The sequence below is a fragment of the Myotis yumanensis genome, unplaced genomic scaffold (assembly GCF_028538775.1).
Source record: "Myotis yumanensis isolate MYYU_CA2020_CCGP unplaced genomic scaffold, mMyoYum1.0.hap1 SCAF_12, whole genome shotgun sequence".
In the NCBI taxonomy this organism is placed as follows: Eukaryota; Metazoa; Chordata; class Mammalia; order Chiroptera; family Vespertilionidae; genus Myotis; species Myotis yumanensis.
Genome location: NW_027223763.1, coordinates 44014667 through 44042037, shown reverse-complemented (window position 1 = coordinate 44042037; position 27371 = coordinate 44014667). Strand labels below are relative to the sequence as shown.

At 41.8% G+C, this 27371-nt stretch overlaps 1 protein-coding gene across 1 annotated transcript in view; it reads left to right on the top strand.

Moving 5' to 3' along the window:
- Positions 1-25786, top strand: part of PGM5 (phosphoglucomutase 5) — a 170084-nt gene extending 144298 nt beyond the window's left edge. Inside the window, exon 11 of the mRNA XM_070431546.1 lies at positions 24284-25786. Coding sequence (XP_070287647.1) covers positions 24284-24373 — 90 coding nt within the window. The 3' untranslated portion in view covers positions 24374-25786. The remainder of the gene's footprint in view (positions 1-24283) is intronic.
- Positions 25787-27371: the final 1585 nt, after the last annotated feature.

Here is a 27371-nt window from a genome sequence, read left to right as displayed (position 1 = left end):
ACATAGATCCTTACACCTGACCCTGCAACGAGCAGATCTCTCTGGAGTAATATGATCCCAGGTGGGGAAGGAGAGGCCTAGGAGGCGGTTATCAGGGTCACCAAGAGCATGAAGGGGCAGAGCTAGCATCATGTCCTTAGTCCTTCTCCCTCAGGATCACAGGCTCCCCATGCAGGGATGGGTCTCACTCTGCCAACATGATTTGTTAGTGAGTAAATTTCACCCAGGATAGTACAAAATCATGCAAAAATTGGAGGCTCACCCTACCTTTCTATATAAAACTCTCATCTATATCTCATGTTTGGGAAACAAGATAAAACAAAGACCTGAATGTTCAGAGCTTCGTACAGGGTGAGGAATGATATTCCTGGCCTCACCAGCTCTGAGTCACTCAGACTCAGGGCTATTTTTTCTCAACATTCTTTTCCCTATTTGCACGTAGTAAGTGGTTATGAATTTTGCTTATTTTTACTTACCTTCTTCACTGGCTGCAGGAGTATCTTTATAATGTCTAGGCCATTAGGCATGTGTGAAAACAATCCTATACATACATTTTCCTCTACCCTTCTAAGTTTTTCTGGCTGTTCTAACAATCAAATTGGCATGAGGCAGATTAGCAAGAGAAAAAAAAAAAGTTAGTTTAATAATGTGTAGACCTCCTATATACATGGGATAGACCCGGAAAACTGAGTAACTCTCTGAAATGGCACAAGCTACCACCTTAAATAATGTTGCCAGTTTATAAGACAAAAGATTTTGATGGTGGGGGTTTGTGGGAGGCACCAGAAAAAAGCCCAGTAAACAAGGGTAAGGTTATTATGCAGATCTCAGTCCTTGGCTCTCCAGTGATAAGAGTTTCTAGAGTTAAGGTCATCCCCCTCTTTCCAGTAAAGTGAGGGAGACATCCCTACAAATGGAAGTTTCCCTTATACATGTCTCTTACTACAGGGTAACTTGCACTCAGTTTTTAGAGCTTTTCCTATGTCTGCAATTTCTTAAAAATAAACAGCCTAAAATAATCCTTATGCAAAGAGACATTTTTTGGGGTGGCAAATGTGCTCTTCCTACAAGTCTCTGTCTGAGATGGTCCACAAAAGCTAAGTGGTGCCCCCTTTTTTAAGGCTTCCTTTGAAGCCGAAGCTTCCATGGACCTGCTGCTGGAGGGCTGTGTGTTAAGTATGCTCAGGGCCTGGGGCAGGCTGCCCCCAAATATCCCACAATGGCATAGTGATTACTTTGAATTAAAGTTACTGGGCCAGCAACCTGTGCAGGAAGGGCATGTTGGCCCTCCCTGGTCTCCTAGAATGCAGGGAATAAATCTCCCCTGTAAAAGGTGTCCTCCTTGATCCAAGGTGGTGAAGAGAGACACCCATATCGATAGAGTTAAGGAATCTAGAGCCTAGAAGCCTGTGTAAGGCTTATTTTGTCTAATTTACTACCCAGACCTTTTTTTCTGTTTAGATTCCTTGCAAATGAGCATCCAAAACTAAGTTTCTTTGTCCTGTCAAATGTTCACAAATTTATTGTTTCTTTGTCTAAAAAATGACACAAAGGTGGGCTGGTTCATCATTTCTCTGAGTATTATTTATGCTTGCCTATATGCACACATTAAGTTGGTTTTTCTTCTGTTTATCTGGTCTTTTTCAATTCTATTATTAGTGCAGTCATCAGAACTCAAGAAGGGTAGGAGGGAGAACTTCCCCCTCCCCTACAGTATATGTACTTCAGTCTGTGGGTAAAGTCACCATTGCTGTGTATTTTGAATGGTTGGGGGACCCTTTCCTTGATACTGTTCTTCTGATTGCTGATATTCTCTCCCTTTCTAATCATAGGCAAGGGTTTTCCCTTACCTGGGTAGGTGGGCCTCACAGTGTTTAGCATAGGGCCTAGATAAAAATGTTAAGTTAAGCCGAAACCAGTTTGGCTCAGTGGATAGAGCGTCGGCCTGCGGACTGAAAGGTCCCAGGTTCAATTCCGGTCAAGGGCATGTGCCTGGGTTGCGGGCACATCCTCAGTGGGGAGTGTGCAGGAGGCAGCTGATCGATGTTTCTCTCTCGTCGATGTTTCTAACTCTCTATCTCTCTCCCTTCCTCTCTGTAAAAAATCAATAAAATATATTAAAAAAAAATGTTAAGTTAAAATAGAACTTCTTATTAAAATACTACACATCACTGACTCACCAACTTAAGCCCTATTGCCTAGTACATTTAAATCAAGATGTAACTTGAATATTTTTAAACCTTACATCTAAAACCCTAAGGAAAGGGAGAAGATTCTCTCAGCAGGCCCACCTGTCTCAATTACTGCGGCCCTTGGACCATGGAGGGCCTCCTAACAGCATTGCTTTCCAGGACCATCTGCTTCTGCCTTATAAGAGCTCTGGAAAGAAAGGCCTTTGGTTAACTGTTAACAGAGATAAAAAATAAGGCATTCTCCTGAAGCTGCAAGTGTTATTACTGACCCAGGGCCTGACAGGGAAACACCAGCTGATGTTACTTTCTCAGCCACAGAGAAAAACCTCTTCCACTTTTCTGATTTGTTCTGATTGGCAGCCCAGAAAACAGAGAACAAATAGCCACCTCGCCCACCCCACACTGGCACCTGTACTCAGACACCAGTTAAAGTACCTCTGTACCTGGCAGAGATTCCATTGATAATCTCATTCCAATTCAACAGATTTTTTTAATGCTTTATCCCCTCTAACACAATGCCCATCTACATTCAAGTTATTTAGCAAGAAGACTGGAAAGTTCCTTTCAACTGGCTTTGTTAGTATCTGTTTTAATTAAGCCAACAAACATATTCACCTTCTTTCCTTGTCCCTTTCAACCTGTGGGTGGAGCGGCTAATGAACAATAAAGGAGTCTAAAGGAAAAGGAAGAAGTTTTGTTAAGGGCTGGGATAATCACAGACTGATAACCAGCTCCTGGCTAATCAACAGTTGGCTTAGGTACTTTAATTGCAGAATATAATTGCACCCAACCCTACCCCCAAATCAGGAAGGAGCCTGATTTTCCCAACCTTCTTTCCCACCGAGGCAGTGGCTCTCAAGCTTCTGGCACTTTAATTACAGTTCCTCATGTTGTGACCCAACCATAAAATTATTTTCGTTGCTACTTCATAACTGTAATGTTGCTACTGTTATGAATCGTAATGTAAATATCTGATATGCAGGATGGTCTTAGGCGTCCCCTGTGAAAGGGTTGTTCAGCCGCCAAAGGGGTCGCGACCCACAGGTTGAGAACCGCTGCACTGAGGGACTTGATGTGTGTATTTCTGATAAGCTGCACCTCAAAGTCTTTAAGGACTAATATCTAAGCACCAGGAGTCCCTCTATATTGGATTCATCTGTCAGAGCAAAGGCCATCTGTTACTTTGCCCAACCTGTTCTTAGTATGACTTTATAACCCAGAAATATAAAGTACAGAGCCATTTTGTGTTATGTTAGGAGACCATATCATTTATCATCTAAATCAGGATACTTTTAAGAGTGAAAGGGGCACCAATAATTATAGTAAGACCCTCCCCAATAAACCAGGGCAAATGGTTACTCTAGTTACATGCCTTTGTGCTATCTTAGATCTGCACGTCTCTTTAGAGAGGGGTTTCCAGAAGCACTACTAACATAAGCCTTGTAGCACAGAGGGAACATGCAGGAGTGAAGAATTAGATCTGTGGTTCTAACCCAGATTGTACACCAGAACGACTTGGGTGGCTAGTAAAAACACACAGGCCTGGGCCCCACTCCCAGGCATTGTACTTTATTGTCCCAGGGTAGAGCCTGTATTTTTAAAGCACTTCCCAGGTGATTCAAATTAGAGAAGGGCCTCTAAACTTTAAGTCTTCCTTAAAACTTCAAGTCTGATGAAGGTAGGAGAGTCTGCATTTCTCACAAGTGCTCCGGTGAGACTGTGTTGCTGGTCTAAAAGTCACACTTTGAATAGCGGAGAGTTATACGAACTGTGAAACCCTAATAGCAGGACCTTGACTTCTTTAAAATCATAAAAAGGGCAACACCTGTTTTTAGTGCCCTTCCATGCATGAGCTGCTGGCCTCTAGAGCAGTGGTTCTCAACCTTGGCTGCACATTAGAATCACCTGGGAATCTTTTTAAAATCCTGATTTCTGGGCCTCATCCTCCGGAAATTCTGTTTCTTTGTTACTAATGTTGTGGCCCCACCCCATAACAAAGAAACAGAATTTCCGGAGGATGAGGCCCAGAAATCAGGATTTAAAAAAGATTCCCAGGTGATTCTAATGTGCAGCCAAGGTTGAGAACCACTGCTCTAGACTCACATCTCCAGTTGTCCATTAGACGCCACTTGAATGTCTTCTGGGCATCTTTAACTTGAGGTATGCAAAACTGAACTCCTGTCGGTCTCCCAGGATCCTCCCCCTTCCCCCTTCCCCCTTCCCCCTGCTTCTTTAAGTTCTTCATTTCAGTAATTGATGGCTCCATCCTGTTAGTAGGTTTGGCCAAACACCTAGAATTCATCCATGGAATAATATTCTTTCTCTCATGCCCCATATTCAACAGCAGATCCTACCAACATGACCTTCAAAACACAACCAGGTCTGACCTCCTCTCACCACCTTCATCATTTCTTCATTTCTATGCAGGGCCAAGCCTCTTTTTTTTCTCCTTTTCATTATTGCACTGGTCTCTTCACTGGTTTCCTTCCTTCCACTCTTGTCCACTCCCTATCCACACCTAGTCTCAGAACAGCAACCAGAGTGATGTTTTTAAGACATGTTAGATCACCTCATTACTCAGCTCACATCATCCAGGGCTCTTCATCTCACTCAGAGAAGAGCCTATATCCTTACCATGGCCCCAAATGCTCACTGGATCTACCTCCGACTTCATCTCCCACCTCTCATTCCCTTTCCCTCTTTACTCCAGCCAATGTTCTAGGCTTGATAATTTGCTAGAACAACTCACAGAACCCAGGATAGCTCTTTGCTTATGACTAGTGGTTTATTATTAAGGGTACAACCCAGGAATAGCCTAATGGAAGAAATGCGTGGGGCAAGGGTGTTTACAGCTTCCATGCCCTCTCCTGGCCCACCAGTGTCCCAGCAGAGGTTTAATTATGTAGGAATGGAAGACTATACTTTCAGGGATCATTTCTATAGTTCGTTAATTATGTAGGAATGATTAATTAATTCATTGACCATTGGTGAATGAACTCTACTGCCAGCCCTTCTCTGCTTATTCCTGGTTGGTTCCTCTGATTATAGCTATCAATGTAGGGGTCTACAAAGAGTTACCTCAGGAGCATAAGCTCAGGTATGGTTGAAAGGGTCTTATTATGAATAACAAAAGGCATTCCTATCCCTCGGGGAATTTCAAGGATTTTGGGAGCTCTGTGCCAGGAACTAGAGACAAAGATCAAATGTATTTTTTATTATACCACACTTAATAAGTGTGGGTAAATGTGTTTTGAAAACAACCAGTTTTCCCCCCCTTAAGTTGAATTATCAATGAATATGCTTTTAAAATGATTGAAATAATGTTCTAAATACATATTGGTTAAAATTAATGGGACATCTAAAGTGACTAGAAGAATAAAATTAGAAATTGAAATAGCCAAAACCGGTTTGGCTCAGTGGATAGAGCGTCGGCCTGTGGACTGAGGGGTCCCGGGTTCAATTCCGGTCAAGGGCATGTATCTGGGTTGCGGGCACATCCCCAGTGGGAGATGTGCAGGAGGCAGCTGATCGATGTTTCTCTCTCATCGATGTTTCTAACTCTCTATCTCTCTCCCTTCCTCTCTGTAAAAAATCAATAAAATATATATATAAAAAAAAGAAATTGAAATAGTATGTGTGAGTTGGAAACAGAGTGGAATTCAGAAGTGACATATAAATAGACTATCACTTAGACCAGAGGTGGGCAAACTTTTTGACTCGAGGGCCACAATGGGTTCTTAAACTGGACTGGAGGGCCGGAACAAAAGCATGGATGGAGTGTTTGTGTGAACTAATATAAATTCAAAGTAAACATCATTACATAAAAGGGTACGGTCTTTTTTTTTTTTTAAGTTTTATTCATTTCAAACGGGCCAGATCCAGCCCGCGGGCCGTAGTTTGCCCACGACTGACTTAGACATTCAATTTTCATGACAATATGAAAAAGTATGTATGTATGTATATATGTATATGTGTGTATATATACATACACATATATACATGGTTTTGGAAACATACTAGATAAATATATAACAAAAACATTATGTTGTTATTTTAAAAAACCTGCATAGGAATGTATTAATAACCAGATATGCAAGGACAATCATGAGGAAATACATCATTTTATTTTACTTCTCAGAGTTTGATCTGTGTTGCTGTAATTTGGAAATATCATGGAGGGTGGAATAATAGAGAGAGAGTTTAGAAAAGAAATAAATGGTTAAAGAGTTGAGATGTAAATGCTATGGTCAAGTTCATAGCTGGCTCATTTTGCATGTAAGAGAGGCGTTGCCTGAGGTCTTCAGGAATGTAAAAACTAATATGAGGCTGAGAAAGATGACCAGTTGTTCTCCACAACTAATGAATATGTAATTTCAGTAAATAAACTCAAGCTGAACTGTAAGGGACTCAGATTGACTATTAGAACAATTTCAACTGTGAGGATGCCTGCCCAATTGAGGTGGCTGGTTTTCTAGACCACATAGGTTTAGATGATTTTTAAATATGGGCAAGGGTGGAAAGGAACTGAGCAAGATAACATCAGCCTTTTTTAAAAAAGAAACAAGTTGTGGTCAGGTGGGTTAGATTTCCCTCTAGTGGCATAGAAAGGAATTTAGTACAGCTTGGAGCTGAATTACAGTTGAGAAAGAAGCAAAGATGTATAGGTTTTCTGTTTCTACTCATTTAGGTACACTACCCCCTGGAAAATCAAAATGGCAAACAGTCCTTCTTTCCCTCCCTACGATATTGAAATGTGGATCAGGCTGTGTTACTGTGGATGGTGCTTTCCCTGGGGCTGAGAGCAACACTCCCTTGGGCTGGGAATGTGGCAGGTGTTTCACAGGCTGATGACTCTCCCAGTCCAGGGCTGCTGTGGGTGTGGAAGACAGTGGGACTTTGACCCGTGCTGGGTCTGAATTCTCTTCAGGGTACTGAGTGTGTGCTGGTTCAGGGTAGGGACATTCTAGGACTTGTGGGAAAGCATGTGCCTTGATGACAGTGACTTTAAACTACTCATGTCAGTCCCACCATAGGTGCCTATTTTTGGAAGTATGCACAAAAGAGACCTTTATGCCAAATCTTCAAAGACTATCTTGGCCTTGCCAATTTCTCCCAAGAGCCTAGTGGCCTTAGAAGAGCTAAACGTTGTGCCTTGATCCTGGCTTTGGCTCAATTGTGGATTAAGGTTTAGAGACCTGAAGCTCTGAAAAAATTACATTTCCCCTCCCCACTTCCCCACCTGTATTCAAAATAAAAACAACACTAGCTTTAAAAATAAATGTAAGGAAATTTTACAAAATGTCATCCTCCCTCCCCCCCCCCCCCCCCCCTTATAATGGTATTCATTTTGGTGCCTCTGCTTTGCTGTGTCCAAAGCACATGCTTAACTAGCTACTGGTTAACCTGACACTGTTTAAGTCCACAAATCAGAGTCTTGCTGGATCTTGTTTACTCAGCCTGAAAAGGGAGCATGAATGAATTTGCCTTCATCACACAAATACAGAGGGTCATGGGCCATAACTTCTCTCGCCAGATGAATGGGTTTGACAGGCTGTGGCCAACATAATCTGGCTTTCCCAGCATCCTCTTTGTTCCAACCCAGGTGCACAATACAACCAAGTTTACATGCTTTCCAGCACAAAGGTACACCAGCTCGTGAGTTGGTGGAGAGTTATGTTTCTTAGAAGCAGTGCCCTTCTTTGGCGGATAGTAAGTCATTTGCTTTGTTCATAAGTTATGGTGTATGTTGGTGAATGAATACTGATGGTGACTCTGGAGATGGCCTGTGATCTTCAGAAGAAGGCTTGGGACTATGCCATGCAGTCAAGTAACACAGGAGAAGGAAGGGCCTGGGCTCCCTACCATGGCCTCACTGTTTTTTCCCAGGGAACACAGGATCCAGGCAGTTGAGGGGAGGATGTGACTGTTTTAGCTCCACTGTCTGCTGCTCTTGGCTGATTTTTTAATTGATTTTTTTTTTTGAGAGAGAGAGAGACATCAATTTTTGTTGTTCCACGTATTTATGCATTTATTGGTTGATTCTTGTATGTGCCCTGACCTGGAATTGAACCGCCAACCTTGGTGTATTGGGATGATGCTCTAACCAACTGAGTTATCCAGCTCTAGGCTGATTTTAATTTTGACACTCTAATTCTGGAATGAGAAACCCTACTTAAGATGCAGGTAAGGAAGTTCCCCATCCTTAGTTTTTGCCTCCCAGGAAACCTGGGAGGTGTGATAAACTCCAGAACAGCATCATCTCCATACCAGAATACCTTAGGGCAGGAGGGAAAGCAATAAAAGTTTATGAAATTCTTGTTTTATGAGGGCTTTTTGTTTCCTTTGAGCATTTTTTGTTGGTACAAATCATCATGTGAGGCATTGCTTGGTAGGTTGTATCCTCTGTCCTCCAAACTTAATGATAGGGGACTGGGAGGTAAATAAGGTTATGAGAGTGTTTTAGAATGTAGGTTTTATTAGTGTTCAAGTATGGTGAGGCCAACCAATTAGGAGACAATTGCCATTGAAAAGATAGCTTGTTACTCACTGTTCCCAAGGGGAGGAAACAGGCCACACCATACCCTGCAGGGCCACACAGGGAAGCCCCAGGATCCCTTATGACGCAGAAGTGGGGGGAAATGTGGTTCCTTTGGGAAGAAAGGGTGAGGCAGGATAAGAAGGGACTGGCTGGTTTGAATAATTTCAGCAGGCTCTGGGACATCGGGACCAGCCTTTGTTGTCTGGTATTTGGCCCTGGGGTGATGAGAGCTGGTGGACAGTGGCCTGAGAGTGAGAGCTCAATAAAGGGGGTGTTTGGTGTTTGCCTTGGTCCCTCTGCATATAAAAGGTGTGCTCCCAGAAATTAGCTAGCCTTGGAAGGTCCCTAAGTGTCAGCTCATCATAATAAAAGACATGCTTAATACAAAACGACAAAGACAAAACCATGGTCACTTTTTCAGGTGGATAAAATTATTTGGCACCAAAATTTTTTTTTGTCATATACCATTGAGACTAAATGGTCCACTGTCCAAAGGTTGGGCTTTAGACTCATATATCTTTGGTGTTGAGCCTCAGTTCTACCGTTTTTCAACTCTACAGCCTTGTGCAACTTAATTTCTGTAAGCTTCAGTGCTTTCTCAGTCAAATGGGAGTACAAATACTTTGTATTTCATAGGATTGTTGTGATGATAAATGAGATAGTTCATAGAAAGTGTTTTTGGACAGTGCCTGGCACATAAAAAGTGCTTATAGCACAATGCTAATGTGCTCATAGCACATTGCTAATAACAATATCGATTAGTTTTCTGGTCACAGGAGGATCAAAGAGTCTCAGATAATTAGCAATTTTTTTATAATGGAATTAACCTATCTTGTCATATCTTCTCCCATTAAATGCTCCTAGAGCCAACTGGATCTATGGGAGATGTCCCAACAGAGCTGGCCGCTGTGATGTTACTCTTAAAAAGGGTGCCAGGGTCCTATGACATGGTGTCTTATATATACCACACTGAATTAAAAGGTTCAAAAATAAAATCGAGAGTCTCTGTCTCTCCATTCTCCTCTCTTTCTTACTCTTCCCATCTTTAGAATCCTTACATCCATGGAGCTTGTGGGACAAATTTTCTCTCCTCCTAGCTTGAAGCAAGAGGGACTGAGATGGGGTTGTTCATTAATTTTATTTTATTGAAGGTAATGTGCAATTGAAGGTTGGTTGTTTCCAGCTAATTTTCCAGAAAGGATTTAAAGACTAAAGTGGCTGTGAGACAAAAGGTAGGCTTACTGAAGATACCTGGAGTCTCTATTGCTGGTTATGAGGCATGTGCATGCTGACTTCAAAGTGTTAAATGCAAAAAAGTAGTCCCGTGGAGTAGGTATTAGCAAGCTTCTTTATGTAAAGGGCCAGATAGTAAATACTTTAAGTTTGCTAGCTGTATTAGTTTGCCAGGGCTTATGTAACTAACTGTCACAGACTGGGTGGTGCAAAGAGAAATTCATTGTCTCACAGTTTCTGGAGGCTTAAAGTCCAAGATCAAGGTGTTGGCAGGTGGATTTCTTGTAAGGGAGGTGAAGGAATGATCTGTTCCAGGCCTCTCTTCTTGGTTTATAGATGGCTGTCTTCTACCTATCTCTTTACATCATCTTTCCTCTATGTGTGCCTGTGTTCAGTTTTTTTTCTTCTTATTGAATTAGGGTTCACCCTAATGACCTCATTTTAACTTGGTTGCCTCGGTAAAGACTATCTCCCAAGGTCACAATTCTGAGGTACTGGAGGTTAGAACTTCAATATAGGAATTTGCAGGGTGGGGACACAATTTAACCCATGACACTAGCCATATGGTCTGTGTTAGAACTTCTCATCTACCATTGTAGGTTCATCCTTGGACGCAATGGCCACATCACCTGGATGCTTTTTAGAAATGCAGAATCTCAGTCCCCACCCCAAACCTGCTGAATCAGATCCTACATTTAAACAAGATCTCCAGGTGATCTTTGTGCACATTCAAGTGTGAGAGTTCCTGCTATGATAGCCTTTGGATCATTATTTCTACCTCTGCTTAGCAGGCTGACTCCCCCCTGCGCCCCACCTGAACCTTCCAAGAGCCATTTAAATCCTTGTAATGCCAAACTGCTACAGAGTATTTATAGGAGTGACTGGCCTTTGCGTTTCTCCCCTTCTGGAAAATTACAGAAAGTGCAGAAGATAACCCAGAAAAAAATGTCTCAAGACCTTTGAATACCTGCTTTCTGCTTGCCAGAACAATGAATAAAAAGGGAAGCAAGAAAATCAGATTCGCTTTGCATCTCCATAGAAACCCTACCTCAGTATCAACTCTGTAGTGTTAGACTGTTTTCTTCTCACAATTATACTAATCAAGCTGAGAGATTCAAAATAACCCAGGGATAAAGTAAAGTTCTATTTTAAAATTGAATTTATTGGGATGACATTTGTTAATAAAATTATATAGGTTTCAGGTGTGCACTTTTATAACACATCATCTGTATATTGTGTGTTCACCACCCAAAGTCAAGTCTCCTTCCATCATCATTTATCCCCCCTTTACCCTCTTCTGTCTCCCCCAACCCCACTTTCCCTCTGATGTCTATGTCTATGAGGTTTTTCTTGCTTAATTCCTTCACCTTTTCCACCAAGCCCCCAAGCTCCCTCCCCTCTGACAGCTGCACTCTGTTCTCAGCATCTATGAGTCTGTTTCTATTTTGTTTGTTAGTTTATTTTGTTCATTAGATTTCACATATAAGTGAACGCATATGGTATTTGTCTTTCTCTGACTGACTTATTTCACTTAGTATCATAATCTCCAAGTATTATTTCATTATGTAAATATACCACTGCTGTTTTATCCACTTATCTACTGATGGGCACTTGGGCTGCTTCCAAATCTTGGCTATAATGCTGCAATGAACATAGGGGTGTATATGTTCTATCGAATCAGTGTTTTGGGTTTTTTGGCTATATTCCCAGAAGTGGCATCACTGGGTCATAAGGCAGTTTCACTTTTAATTTTTTGAGGTAACTCCATAGTGGCTGCACCAATCTGCATTCCCACCAATAGTGCATGAGGGTTCTCTTTACTCCACATCTTCTCCAACACTGGTTGTTTGTTGATTTATTGATGATAGCCATTCTGACAGGTGTGAGGTGATAGCTCATTGTCGTTTTAATTTGCATTTCTTTGATGGTTAGTGATGTTGAGCATCTTTTCATATGTCTATTGGCCATCTGTACATCCTCTTTGGAAAAGCATCTATTCAGGTCCTTTGCCCATTTTTTAATTGGATTGTTTGGTTTTTAGGTGTTGCGTTTTATAAGTTCTTTACAAATTTTGAATATTTAACACCTTATCAGATATATCATTGGCAAATATGTTCTCCCATTCAGTGAGTTGTTTTTTCATTTTATTGATCATTTCTTTCGCTGTGCAAAAGTGTTTTAGTTTGATATACTCCCATTCGTACCATGCTGTTTTGATTACTATGGCCTTCTTGTATAGTTTGATATCAAGTATAGTGAATCCTCCAACTTTGTTCTTCTTTCTCAAGATTTCTGTGGCTATTTGGGGTCTTAGTGGTTCCATATAAATTTCTGGAATATTTGTTCTAATTCTGTGAACTACAGTATAGGTATATTGAAAGGAATTATATTATCTGTATCTTCCACCCTTCCTACCAGTCTTGATGTGGCTTCCTCTGTAAATCCTTGGTTATAAGTCTTCTCTTCAGCTTGCTGTCAGTTGGTTATTCAGGTTGATGGCTCTATATTTTAGTTATAATTCCAACTTGGTCCTGGGAGGAGATGAGTGTAACAGCCACCTACTCTGCCGCCGCTTTGTTAAACCTGAATTTGATTTTACCAAAATAGGAAGCCTCACTAAAATTGTGGGTAAACAGTTCAACACTACTTCAATTACTAGGCAAAAAGGTTAATAATATACTTAAAATACTTAAGGGTTATATGGCAGTTGTACCTTAAAGGCAAAGTCCACAGAAGAACATGTTCATTTGTCAAAAGTGGAAGAAACTCCCAGTCACTGCACTCATAAAATATATATTAACTGTCCATAAATTCCACGATTAGTTTTTATATTGCAGGGAAGAATCTCTCTTTGAATAGAGGGCTCATTTCTATCTCCTTTGTGCCTGGTGTTAATGATTCTCCTGCTGTACTGCCTCTGCTGTATGACCCAGGCAGCCTTCGTAGCAGAAGTTTTCTTTCCACTTTGCTTCTGCTATTGCTGCTCAGTGTGGCTGTTCTAACTAGCCGTAAGGAATGTGTCCCAAGTGCAATGATGTCTATTCCTTGTGTTTTCAGCATTATCTTGTCCAACTGCAATCTGATCATATTCCCTCAGGCTACATAGATTGGTCCTGCAAAAGGAAGGCTGGCTTTTCTGAGGCTGAGTATCTCACTGACACAGAGAGATCTTATTTCTGATTGGAGTGGCTTTGGGCTTCTTTCATTCAAAGAAAATAATACTTTTGATAGTCTTAATTTTTTTTTTTTACTTGAACTTCCATCAGAAAAGATAGTGTGGCTCTTTCCCCCTCCCCATGTGTGAGTCTGTGCTGTGAAATTCTTTCCTCTTCCCCACGTGGGAGTCTGTACTTGTTCTTCAATAAATCTCCACCTTTGCTATACCATCTTCCTCCGTTGATTCATTCTTCGACTCCTACAGGCAAAGAATCTGGGGAGCCTTCCTGCCCAGCAGAACACTATGTGTTCCAGTCCAAAAATCATGTATCACTGAATGGATCTGTAGTAAACAAGTTCCTATGCTCTCTGTTCCCCTCTTTGCAAAATGAAGAAAGCAGCAAACCAAGGCTATGTGCTCACAGGAGAACAAGGCAATGGAATGCTGGGATGCAACTTCTAGATCAGAAACCCATTCATTTGGAGCATCCCTTTGTAAGGATTGGACCATAACAAATCACAGACTGGTCCAGATGCAGGTGTCTCTTTGAATTTACCTAATCCTCCAATATCATCCAGTGTATGTACTTCTGCTGAAAGTCCACCACGAACACAAAGAAACTGTTGGTTTAAAAGAGCAGCAAGAGGAAGTCTATCAAAAGCTTCTATACAAGCTTCATAGACGTTTTCTGAATATTTAATTTTACATTTCTGCTTAAAGGTAAAATACTCAGTTAAAAAAAAAAAAAGAAAGAAAAGGTAGTGTGAACTTCATTTTATGGGCAAGGAAGGCAAAGCTGAAATGGTTGTTGTCTATCTACCAAAGGTCAATCTGTTGGGGCTAGAATGCTGGTTCACTCACTTCCACCTACTATTCTAGCAAGCTAGGCTTCCTGCTTCAATAATAATAATAATAATAATAATAATAATAATAAATAATAACAAAAACAGCAACATTCAGTAGCATGTATCATGTGCCTGCCTGTCTATGGGCTAGGCAGAATGCTATGCATTTTTGTATGTGTTATATTCAATTCTTATCACCATCTAATGTGATAGATGCTCATCCATCCATGTTTTATAAATGAGGAAACTTTGACCTTGAGAATTGAAATAACCTACTATTTCTAAGTATAGCTGGTATTTGGGCCTAGACCAGAGCCCATAGTCTTAATTAGGGGTTTTACTTGTGCTATCAAAAATATGGGGATGCGCACCCACCTATGAAAGGGCGCCCATTTCAGCCTGACATGCCCAACCCATCTACTAAGACTGTTCTCAAATGCAATTTTGAGTACCACAATTCCAGAGTAGTAGGAAGTGTGGTCTGTCTTTCAGACTTCCTAACCCCATGTATGTCCTCAAATCCCTTCCAAAGGGCTAGTCCTGTCTAAGAGGGCTGCACCCTCTAGGATCTGGAGAATGCCCCCATGCTGCCTGTAACCAGTTGCATCAAGTGGGCTGTAGTGGCAGTTGTGGGAAGTGCAGAGACTGTTAACCTTTCCCCGGGAGGAGCAGTATTAGCACCCTGGGATGGGCTTCCACCATCTGGCCACTGAGGAGCCCTGCTAGGCCTTGGCACTTCTTCAAGGTGGGAGAGGAAAAGAGCTCATCCTCTCGGGGCTTTACTCAGCCAGGAGTTCTCCCTGCCAAATGGGTTGGGGTTTTAGCAACCCTGCTCCTTGTTTTCCTTTGTTTGCACAGCTGCTTTGCCAGGCTCCAGTGTGCCCCTGGGAGGGCTGGGTTGAGAGGAGACAGTTCCTGGATTATAGTTTATGTCTTAGTCATGGTCAGCTCAGTCCATGCTGAGAATTTGAATCTCAGGAAATAGGATCTCAACCCCTTCACTGCTTCACAGTCTTCAGTCTCCTCATAGTGATAATCTCTATTTCAGAACAAGAGAAAAGGAATGTGCTAGAACTATCTGGAAAAATGTATACTCACTAATATTGAGATCTTTTCACTGTTTCTATTACATTGTTGCCAGTTCAGTGCTAGCCAATTCAGATGCTCACCTAAACAGGCAGCAAATCCTTGACTGGTGCTAGTTAAATGGGAACTCTGGTGATAGCCCTCTCCAGTTATTGCCCTATTAATAATATATGAGCTTGGAGTTGCCAGATTTCCTGAATTTTCATATGAAGTTTGATTTTTAGGCATTGACAGCAAAATTATTACCAAAAAGAAAAACTGAACCCTGTCTGAAGGACTTCTAGCTTCTAGGAATGGTGGACTACATGATTCAAACTAACCCTCCCTCTGAAAAGAAAAATGTGAGAGAAATATATAAAAACATTGTTTGAAGAATATCAGTGACCAATAGTAACATGAATAGGAAGACAGTTGGAGCTCAGGGAAATGAGCCTGAGCTCTTTCTGTCCTGCAGCATTGTTCTATCCGGGAAGGGTGCTAAGAATGGCAGCTTTTGGTGTATTACACAAGTGGGGCTTCAGGGTCCTGCTGGTAACCATTATCGCACACTGCCCCCTCTAGAATATGTAAACAACACCTTGTAAGAGTGGTTTACAGACCAGGATGTGCATTGGAATCACTTTGGGAGCTTGTCAGGGACACACCTTTCCTGCCTGGTGCCTTACTTCAGCCTCAGGTAGCAGCTCGCTGACCAATCATTGTTGATGCTTTTCATTCATCTCTAAGGACATGGCTTTCTGACTCAGAAAACCAAGCTGAATCACATTATTGTTCCAAATGTAGGAACCCGTTTTTAAAAAATGATATGAGGACTGATAACCCAGCTCTTGGCTTCAGATGAGGTTTGGGAACAGAGGAGAATGAGGAGGCAGGCGGTAACAAGGAGAGTTCTTTGAGTAACAAGAACGGGAAAGACAGTGGTCCTTTTGTTTCCATAACCTCTGCTTTCAACCTTGCAGTTACATTTCTGCTAACAGTTTTGTAAGTGGCAGGGATAGGCAACTCTAGGTGCCCACATGAAGGAAATTTGATGTCTGTTGTGGATGTCCCCGAATGAGAGAAACATGAGACTGGGATAGGGACATTTGAGGAGGGCAGGCAGAAATTGTGATTAACTGAACCAATTAACCATTTCCAGTCCTTTCACAATGTTTTTGGTGGCAGATGGGAGGAAAGAAATAGTGTAAAGAGGAAAAGGGAAAGGGAAAGAGTGATCAGAGAGCAGTTTTATGAAGTTTAAGCTGTAAACTCGGCAGTCGGTTTGTGTTTGCTCAAAGGGCAATGAAAGGGCACAGAGATTCTGCCCATTGTTTTCGGTTGTACCTGCAGACATGGCCACACTCTTGCTCTCTCCCCTTCCCCATCCCCACACAGTACTTCCTTATTTCCCAGTGTGGAGCCAAATTGAATAAAGAGGAAAATTGACTCCATGCCTCTTCCACTTTATTTTGGATTTGCAACCTAAGTGCTACCTTTCACCTCCTAAAATCCAAATCAGTTGCAAAAGTGGGGAGGGTGGTGGAGCAGAGGCAACCCTGCCCAGCCAGTGTGGTTTCCCTTAGGCTGGTCACTGTATTCCCAAACGCTCGTTTAGTTTTGGCTTTGATTGAACTTTCTGGGGTAACATTTCATCCGCAGTTTTCTTGGAATATCTTTTCCCCTCAGAAGAGAGCTTTTGTGGAGCAGTTTTTATTTTTTCTGATATTGACCAGATAAATGGGCTCCCTCAGTGTTAAGCTCAGAATACAGATTTATCTATACTAACTTTTCATATTCTGTATTTTGGTTAATTTTAGGTCTATTTTGGACCAAAATAGATAGGTAGGTGTATTACATGAAAAGGAGGTTAAAATTAGGACCATGGTTGTAAGTATTGTAATAAAGAATAAAATGTTTGCAGTGCTTAGCATTCTCACTTAATTTACATTAGAAAGATGTGTTGGATTTTATTTGAATTTCAGTAATAATTTTGCTTCTATATGCTTTCCAAATGCATGTAAAGTAGCTAGTCTTTTTTGTTACCTAAAATCTGGACTACAGTAAACAGGGCAGCATCTATACAGCACCTTTGTGCAAATTAGGAAAGGTGCCTTCAGTGGGAATACACAGGAAAGAGAGGCTGGTGGATGGCCTCTTTGTGAGAAGACAAGGCCACCCCTTCCTCCAGGAAGATTCCAGTCCTTGCCAGGCCTCCTGGCTTGCTGAGAGGAGCTGAGGATATTCCACCCCCACTTACCGGCCTATTAAAAGGTAGCCTGAGGTTACAGACCCTCATACTTGGCTCTCCTCTGTTACATTGTAGAGTATTGGGGTTTTGAAGGGCAGTGTAATCAGAAACCTTCTCCAATACTGAGATGCTTTAGAAACAAAGGCAGGGGATGATCTTTAATTTATAATCATAACAGGTCTGAATTGCTCCACAATTCCTGGGAGGCAAGAATGTCACATTTCTGTATTGTATGGATCAAACTATTTCTAACTCAGCCTCTCCTGTCTGACTTGGCAAGAAGCTCAGTAGTGGCCATTTGGGGCCCCCACCTCTTTCCAGATTATCTATGACAGCTCTCAGGGCCCGGAAAGGGTGCATATGTCCAGGTAAGGATACAGGTCTCTGTGGTTGCCTTCACCTCTACGTATTATCCTCACCATCTGTCTGGGGCGTTTATTATCAGTTTAAGGCAAAATCTGATCAGCTGGCTCAGGTTTTGCCCTAGGCTATGTCTCAGTCACTGATCAACTATGGATTGGGTGCCTATAGGTGAGGGACACTCATGGACCAATCAGCTATGGCCTTAGAGTGAAGTCATGTGATAGAAACAAGGCAACCTAGTATTTATCTAGATTCTAGAGCAAAGAATTTCACAGACACAGTAGTGGGCAACCTTAGAGCAATGGTTCTGCAAGTGTGGTCCTTGGACCAGCAGCATCCGCACCACCTGGAACCTGTTAGAAATGCATTCTTGGGCTCCACCCCAGATCTCCTGAATCAGGGGCTTGAGGGGAGGGGGCCAGCTGCCTGCATTTTATTAGATCCCTGAGATGGTTCCAATGCACGCTCAAGTATGAGAACCATTGCCTTAGCTTAAGCAAGCAACACATAGATTAAAAATGAACGTTTCAATGAAATCATGAGAGAAAGACAGTTCAGCTTTAACCAAAGTGGGAGTGTTGCTGCAAGTTGCCCCTAAGGATCAGGAGAAAATGGTGTTTGCTATAAATCCTGATTTCATGGACGTCAGAATATCAGTGTTTTCTGGTGTTGAATGATCTGCATTCTCTGGATTGTAGTACCTGCCCGAAATCACGAGCTAGGATAAGTACTGTCATCCCCACCCCTCCTTCCCACAGGACACTTTCCTGACCCTCCCAATGCACACTCCCAGTGCAGGCTCGCACCACAAAGTCTGACAAATCTTACTTAATAAGTGATTGTATCTCTGGTTAGGATTTTGTTTTTCTCCAAAAAAATCAGTTAACTATTTACTTCGAGTCTTGTGACATTCGGGTCATTTACACCTCTCCTGTCTATTGCTAGTCAGGGTAAGGAGTTCAGTTTGTTAGGGGTTTGTTATTGTGGCTCCAGTTTACATGATCATGGATTAAAACAACAACCACATGAAGCAAGAGATAAGATGGGAAAGGAAGTGAAATGAGAAACCTTTGTCTTTCCAGGGGGTATAAGGAGGCTAAAACCTAATACAGGGCCAGGATTAGGGTAAGGTGAGCAGGGCATAAAATTTAAGGGGGTGCCAAAATTTGGTAATCAAGATAAATATTTTAATACAATATTTAAAAAAATAAAAATCCATGCAAAAAAATTCATGTTAAAATATCAAAAATTAAAGTACAGGCCCCAATTCCCTCTTTGGCCTGGCAGTTAATAAACAAGGCGACAACAGCAAAATTCACCCAACCTTGGAGCCATGAGGACTGTTGAATGGACATATTGCCAACTTGGTTTGTTGCAGGATGAGCACTCACTGGTCCCTACAATTGAGTGTAGAAAAGCTATGTCAGGCACTCTAAGAAGTATTGGAATTAGAAAAAAGATACTCTATTCCTAATTGAAGTCCCTACTAGTTGACTTCCTTTATTCACAAAGAATCATCTTGGAACTTCCAAAGCATTCATGTAGCTGGGAATGCTCCTGTTCCCACCGTGCACCTGTTCTTGGTCAGTGGGATGGCTTGTCAGGCCTGTCCTCTACTGTAGGCTTGTTTGGCGCAATGGGATGATGAGACTACCATTTCTCCTTCCCCTCCCCTTAGGCTCATTTATTCGCCATTTTTCTATCACTCATGGGTCTCAGAATCAGAACTGTGTAATGGAAGAACAGCATAGGAGGCATCACTATGTTCTTATCCCAGCTTAGCCACTGAACACAGGTGACCCTGAGCCATTCTTGTCTCCTCTCTAGACTGGGTTTCCTCGTCTGTGACTGGAAGGAATCAAACAAGACCATTCCCTGTTCCTCTCTGCTGCTCAAGCTCTGTGCTTTCCGTTACACCTGAGAGACTTCACATCCACAGGCTTCTCTCTCTCTTTTGTTTTTAAATATATTTTTATTGATTTCAGAGGAAGGGAGAGATAGAAACATCAATGGTGAGAGAGAATCATCCATCAGCTGCCTCTTGCATACTGGGGATCGAGCCCACAATGGGGGAATGTGCCCTGACCAGGAATCGAACCATGACCTGGTTCATAGATTGAGCTCAACCACTGAGTCATGCCAGCCGGGCAGGCTTCTCATTTTTAACTCCTCTTCTCACTCCCCATTCTGAGAGCCTTTCTAATGCCTCAGAGAAATTAACTTCCCTTCTCTCTTTTCCATAATACATGGCTGATGATATGAAAGAAGTATCTAGGATTCACATGTATCAAAGCTGTGATTTCTTTTTTTTTATTTTTTTTATTTTTCGCTTAAAGTATTACAAAGGGTATTACATAAGTGTCCTTTTTTCCCCCCTGCCCTTGACAAAGCCCTACCCTCCCTTACCCCCCAGTGTCTTATGTCCATTAGTTATGCTTATATGCATGCATACAAGTCCTTCGGTTGATCTCTTACTCCCCTCCCTCCTGCCCCCCAACTCTCTCTGGCCTTCCCACTGCAGTTTGACAATCAGTTTGAGGCAGCTCTGCCTCTGTATCTATTATTGTTCAAAAGTTTGTAATGGTCTTTATTATCCATGAATGAGTGAGATCATGTGGTATTTTTCCTTCATTGACTGGCTTGTTTCACTTAGCATAATGCTCTCCAGTTCCATCCATGCTGTTGCAAATGGTAAGAGTTCCTTCTTTTTAACAGCAGCATAGTATTCCATCGTGTAGATGTACCACAGTTTTCTAATCCATTCATCTACTGATGGGCACTTAGGCTGTTTCCAGATCTTAGCTATGGTGAATTGTGCTGCTATGAACACCTGGGTGCATATATCCTTTCTGATTGGTGTTTCTGGTTTCTTGGGATATATTCCTAGAAGTGGGATCACAGGGTCAAATGGGAGTTCCATTTCCAATTTTTTGAGGAACCTCCATACTGCCTTCCATAGTGGCTGCACCAGTCTGCATTCCCACCAGCAGTGCACAAGTGTTCCTTTTTCTCCACATCCTCTCCAGCACTTGTCGTTTGTTGATTTGTTGATGATGGCCATTCTGACAGGTGTGAGATGGTACCTCATTGTTGTTTTGATTTGCATCTCTCGGATGATTAGTGACTTTGAGCATGTTTTCATATGTCTCTTGGCTTTCTGAATGTCCTCTTTTGAAAGGTGTCTATTTAGATCTTTTGCCCATTTTTTGATTGGATTGTTTATCTTCTTTTTGTTAAGTTGTATGAGTTCCCTATAAATTTTGGAGATTAAGCCCTTATCAGATATGACGTTGGCAAATATGTTTTCCCACGAGGGGGGTTTTCTTGTTGTTTTGTTGATGGTTTCTTTTGCTGTGCAGAAGCTTTTTATTTTGATGTAGTCCCATTTGTTCATTTTCTCTTTAGTTTCAACTGCCCTAGGAGCTGTATCAGTGAAGAAATTGTTTTGGCATATGTCTGAGATTTTGTTGCCTTTGTATTCTTCTAGAATTTTTATGGTTTCCTGTCGTACATTTAAGTCCTTTATCCATTTTGAGTTTATTCTTGTGTATGGTGTAAGTTGGTGGTCTAGTTTCATTTTCTTGCATATGTCTGTCCAATTTTCCCAACACCATTTATTGAAGAGACTATCTTGGCTCCATTGTATGTTCATGCCTCCTTTGTCAAAAATTAATTGAGCATATTGGTTCGGGCTAAAGCTGTGATTTCTAAAGAAAAACATAACAGTAAAGATCCACTACTCTTGACCCTTCCATTCACCCAGGGTGCCCTTCATAAATGGCCACGGAAGAATCAATCTGCCCTCATCATTTTCCATTCATCAGGCTGATACAGCATCAGTTTATTCCACCAATATTTATTGAATACCTTCTAAGGAGTGGGCACTTTCTAAGCCCTAAATTAGACAAAGTTCCTGCTCTTATGGTGTGCCCATTTATTCTATGTATACATGTGTATGGATGGATAAAAGTAGACTCATGGTTGTTTATAAGGAAAAAGACATGCAAGTTATGATTATTACAATAGCTTTATTAACTCAAAAGAATGTCACAATGAAACTGTAAACCTACATTTGTTCAACCCTGTATTTACACACTCAGGCAAGAAAAAAAATACCTCACTTTATGATCCTTAAATTAATTATGATTTGCGACTCCCATTTCACAATGCTGGCAACAATTCAATCTTAGGCATTTTTAGGGACCCCTCCCAGAACTCCTCAGGGGCATACAAACATCTAGAGACTCTCTGGGTTCCTGGAAAATGGCTCAGTGGACCTTACTCCCAAACCCTCACGGTCCCCTGAGGGCATATGGCTCCACAGCTTCTGTGCCAGGTTCGCCTGGGGCTCTTTGCTCAGGGTGTGAGTTCCTGTGCTCAAAATCTTCCTCATATAAAGTTTTCAAAATGTGCTTCCTTCTCTTTGGTTTGCATAATAACCATTAAGCCTTCTCCTCTGACATGATTAGGACAAGGGGCAAGTACTTGATTCACTAATCCAGAAAGAGAGTTATATTTTTAGCACAAATTATTAAATGAATACTCATTTGTCAGTCTTTTAATTTTGGTCCAAGACCTTATCTTTGAACATGAGCATACTGTTTGGTTGTGGTTATTTTTTTAAAAGATTTTCATTCATAATTCATTATCTGTAATGCTCACCTTTAATTTCTTTTTTAAAAAATTATTGATTTCAGAGAGAAAGGGAGGGAGAGAGAGATAGAACCATCAATGATGAGAGAGGGTCATTGATTGGCTGCCTCCTGCATGCCCCACCCTGGGGATTGAGCCTACAACCATGGAATGTGCCCTGACTGGGAATTGAACCATGACCTCCTGGTTCATAGGTCAGTGTTCAACCACTGAGCCACACCAGCCGAACCACCTTTAATTTTTTTATAGTCATTGGGAACTTACTTGCGAAGTTATATGAGGAAAGAATTGCTTATATATTTTTTATTTCTCCCAAATATATTATAGTATCTAATTTGACAGGATTAGCTAATGCCCATTACCTAATTCTTTCCAAAATATTCAACTTAACTATCTAGAAAAAAATCTCTTCTTATTTATATTTACATTTTACTGGTTTACATATAATTTAATAATTGCATAATCTAAATAACAAGCACAATAGGCATTAACTGACTCCTGGTAGGCTCATACCTTTTCTGCTGAATGCAGAAATTAGTGAGCAAGTTAGAGAGCCCAGAGAACTCCTTCATCTTCCATTGCCTAATGAATTAAATCTATATCCTTCACCTTTACTCTGGCAGTTTAGGTCCCTCCAAACAAGGTTTGCTCAGTTATCATTCAGGATGGTCTGTGTCTACACTCCAATCGGGACACACTGTGCTAATTGTACCCTGGGCATTTGCTGGTGCTCTTGTCTGATGAGAATGTATGCATTCCCTGCATCCCTATATCTGTTAGGTATAGGTAAGGGTTGCAAGTGAGAAAACTCCCCCACCACTCTCCAAAATTACAGGTTTTATTTTCCTCATTATGGTATCTTTTTTTCTTCCTTAATTCCAGCATTTCCCAAGCTTCTGTTATATCAGTATCTCTACTTAGGATTTGTCTTTAAATGGACTCACTTTGTTTTCACTTAGATCTATTTACCACAGGAAATTGTATCAGTGCTCTACAAGGAAAAACACATTATCCCGTGATAAATAAAATGGCACCATAAAAGGGAATTCAAAAAAACATACAACGTATCACCTCCTACCTAGGTTATCTTTGCCTGAGGTATGTTCTGTTTTGGTAAAGTGTTAAAAATTGCCAGCAAAGTTTCTCCTTGATGAAATTAGGATAATTGAAGAAGAATGGAGAATAGAGTGACTTTCTCATTGTTTTTTAAGTCACACCATGTCTATGCACCACCTAAAATAGTCTCCTGTACCAACTAAAATCATCTTGAATGATACATGCTCCACACTTTGGAAAACAATACCTTATTTCTATGAAATGATAAGCAGTTAATGGGCAAGAAATGATTCTTATTCTTCAATATATCTTTGTTATTCTTAGAATCTATTTCTTAGGCCTCTAAACCACCCTACCTCCTTCTAGGGGACCCTGAGGAGCCTCAGGGACCACTGTGTTATTTCATGAGAGAAATGAGCAGTTCTTTCTGCAGCTCTAGCCAGTGGATTGGCCTATCTTCTTTGACATTTTAAGATAGTAGGTTCTTCAGACCCATGGTCTTAGGATGGACAACGGTTGTTTTTCCTCAAGCTCATGTGTGTGTGTGGCGTGGGGGAAGGGGCACACATGTGAGGGCGGGAGGATAGCAGAGGAAGACAGATGTTTTCGGAGTTCCCTGTGTCACAAAGCTCTGTTCATGAAATGCTCCGGTGCTCTGGAGGTTGGGTTGTGCAGTTTCCTATCTTAGGTCAGTGTTTCTGAGAGTTGGATGAGACTTTGGAGATAATCTTCTCCCCCTCCTCCTCTGCCCACTTCAACCTCCTTGCCTGAAAGAGGAAACTAAGGCCCAGAGAACAGGTGTCCTACCCATGATGGCGCTGCCAGTAAGTTGTTAATTAGAATCACACCTAGATGTTTAAAATCAAAGTCCATCACAGCAGCTTTCCTGTGACTGACCTGAGTTGTTCAAAGACTGTCTTCCTCCTTTTCCAGGCAGTGCTGAGCCCTCTGATAGCCATCGCACTGAAAATATCCCAGATTCACGAGAGAACCGGCCGGAGGGGTCCCACTGTCATAACCTGAAGGAAGAAACCATGACTCACCAGGCCCAAAGGAGAGCGGTCTGCGGGAGACACGTCACCCACGCCTTCTTGCTACCTGTTTGTGCCTCTTATGACTTTGGAAAAACCCCCACAAAAGATAATTTGCTGGTGGGGGTGGGGGGTGGGAAAATAAAAAAATCTGTTTTGTTTGGGTTTTGGTCAGTTCCTCCCAATGCAATGGGGTCTTCAATTATCTGTTAAAGCTGCACTATCATTTTCCTTGGTATGTTATCACACAAAGGAACCTCCCCTTTTGAGAAAGAGTAAGTGGGCTAGGAAACTGTTCATCACGACACCTGGGCATCAGTGGTGCCAGGTGAGAAAAGTTTCTGAAATGTAATGGAGGAGAGTCCAATGCCAGAATTGAGCAGACCCCAAGCCACAGGTACCCTTGGGCAGACCTAAGAAGACCCTCCTCAGCATGGAGGAGGATTTAGCTTTTCATCCAAGGCCAGCTTTTCCATTAGGGAATTTGTAGACCTCCCAATAGTTCACCTTATCCCACCAACCACTCGATGACCCACTTCCCCACCTTCCATCTCCAAAGTCCCCGTGCCACCTTCTCTCACATCTTCTAAAGCTTTCTACACATCACAATGGCACACCATCAACAAAACATATCAAAGGGTGTTCTCTCTTATTTTGTAGATATTATTTTAACTATTGAGTTGGCTGCATTCCTTCAAATTCAGCCATTCATTATGTAGGTGGGAAATCATTTTTGGCAGGACTCCACAATGCGTGTTTAAAATTTTCAGGCCCTCCCTTGATCACATCACTGAGGGTGATACATGGGTTTATACTCATTCCTCCTGGGAAGACAAAATATCACCACGTCTGATCTCTGACGTTTTCTCCGCTATCTTATCTCCCAATAAGGGCCCATTTTTATGCACTTGTTTGGACACAGTTCAGCTCTTACTTATAATGACTGTAAAAGGAGACAATGAAATGCTGTGAAAGTAGGAAATGAAATGGATGCTGGAAGCAAACCTTATTGGTGTGGTGGTACAGTTATGGGCCTGATGAGATGCAGGTCAGAGCGGGGACCCCTGCTGGAGAGCATAGGGTCACAGCTGGATGGCTGTGCCCAGAAAAAGGGTACCACAGCCTCAGCAGCCTCCCTCTGACTCAGCCAGGACACTCGGCGCATGGGACCTGTTTGCATATGTTTTGCTTCCTTGGGAACGGCACTCTCACTTATCGTGTCATTTGGACTGATGACGTGGTGTGCTTTGACTGTTAAGCCGTTTGTTATTGCTGTAGTTAGGATTAGTGAAAGCAGGGAAACCTTCCCACTAAGGTTTTTGTTTCTATTTTCTATCTATGCCTGTCAGAAACTTACTAGGACATTTAGTTTCCAATAAAAAAAGGAATTCCTGTTTCAACCTTATGCAAAGATTGTGGAGTTTTGCTTATTTGTTTGTTTTTCCATTTGAGAAACCCCAATAGTGGTCACTATTCTGATAAGTCTGCCTTTCAGAACACTAGCAAGGGCTGGTTTTCATTATCATGACTTTAGGAATTTATTAAATAAATGGAACAGAAAAGACAGATGAATTGCTCAAAACTGCCTCTGGGAGTGAGCAGAAACTGAAATGGCGTTTGATCTTTCATTGTAAGTATCTTCACTTCAAAATAATAAGAGGGTGGCTTTGGGCTAAGAGTCTAAAGAACTAGTTATGAAATCCAGCAACAGAATACAATTTGCCTTATAGCTTTGGTTCTCATTGTTTTTAAAGTAATGGTCCATGATGGCCATTTATTCACTACTCAGCTCCGTGTTGGTCAACACAATTAGTACATTCTTAGGCTTGCCTGCCGGTAAGAAAATACTTATTTTTCCTCAGTTGCTACTTTTAATCATCTCTAACTTTCCATGTTCAAATGCAAATTAATCCTCATTTTAAAATTCTACTTCTTTATTTCTCTACAGAGTCATGTGTGTCCAGCAGCCCAACTATATATTCATTCATCTAGCAAACAATGATTGAACAACTCTATGCAGAGTCCTGGTTTTGGTGCAGCAAGTTGTATAAAATGTTATTCCTGCTCCTGTGAGTTTGTGAGTTGGAAACAAGAGGCTATGACAAAGAATCAGATAGACATGAATGATACGGTAGAGGCACAGGCAACGTGCTGTGGAAATTCATAGAGAGATTGACTCAGAGAAGGAAGGACTTGGCACTTGAAGGGTTTCCCAAAGAGTGGAGTTTCCTGAGACTTGTAACCATTTACATAATTTCACCAGGGGTAACCATAGCAAGAACAAAGTCTAGGAGTTGAGAGGTGGAAGGGCTGGAGAGTAGGCTTGCTTTGGGTCCAGTGAGGGTGGCTTAGATGAGTGGGGTTGAAGCAGACACAGTGTTATAAATATCAGGTAGAGCAATGCTTGGGCCCAGTGATGGCAAGCAGCAGCTGCACAGCCACCTGTGTTTACAGAGCTTCTCAGCGAGGCTGCAAAGGGAAGGTCCTGCAGTGGCTCTAGGATGCAGCCTCTCTCTGGAACCTGCTGGCATCACATTGCCAAGGTACTGTGTCTGCTTTACCTGAAACGCAAGCTTCTATTGCTGAGCTATGCATCCATGTCCTCTTGCCTTATCCTCCAAGAGTGGGAGACAAGAGGTCACTCCTCTGCACATAAGCTCCAGCCCTCAGTTTTTCTTCAGAGCAAATGACTGGAGAAATCCAAGAAGTTTGTGGGGACCACAGGAGACAGTCATAGAAGAGACATAGAGTCTGGAAAATGCAAGGGCCACTCTTGTAATCAGCTAATATTGAGGGTGCACTCATGACACCATGCACCTCCAGAGCAGTGACAGCAATGCTATATAACAGTGTATACAATATTGCAACATGTGGTTTCCAACCAGGCTGGTAGGGGCTTGAAAATGTGTGTACACATGCCAGGTAGGTGTTTAGTGGAAAGGGACCAAGGATGCTAAACATCCTGCCCGGTGTCACTCCATCCTTGAGAA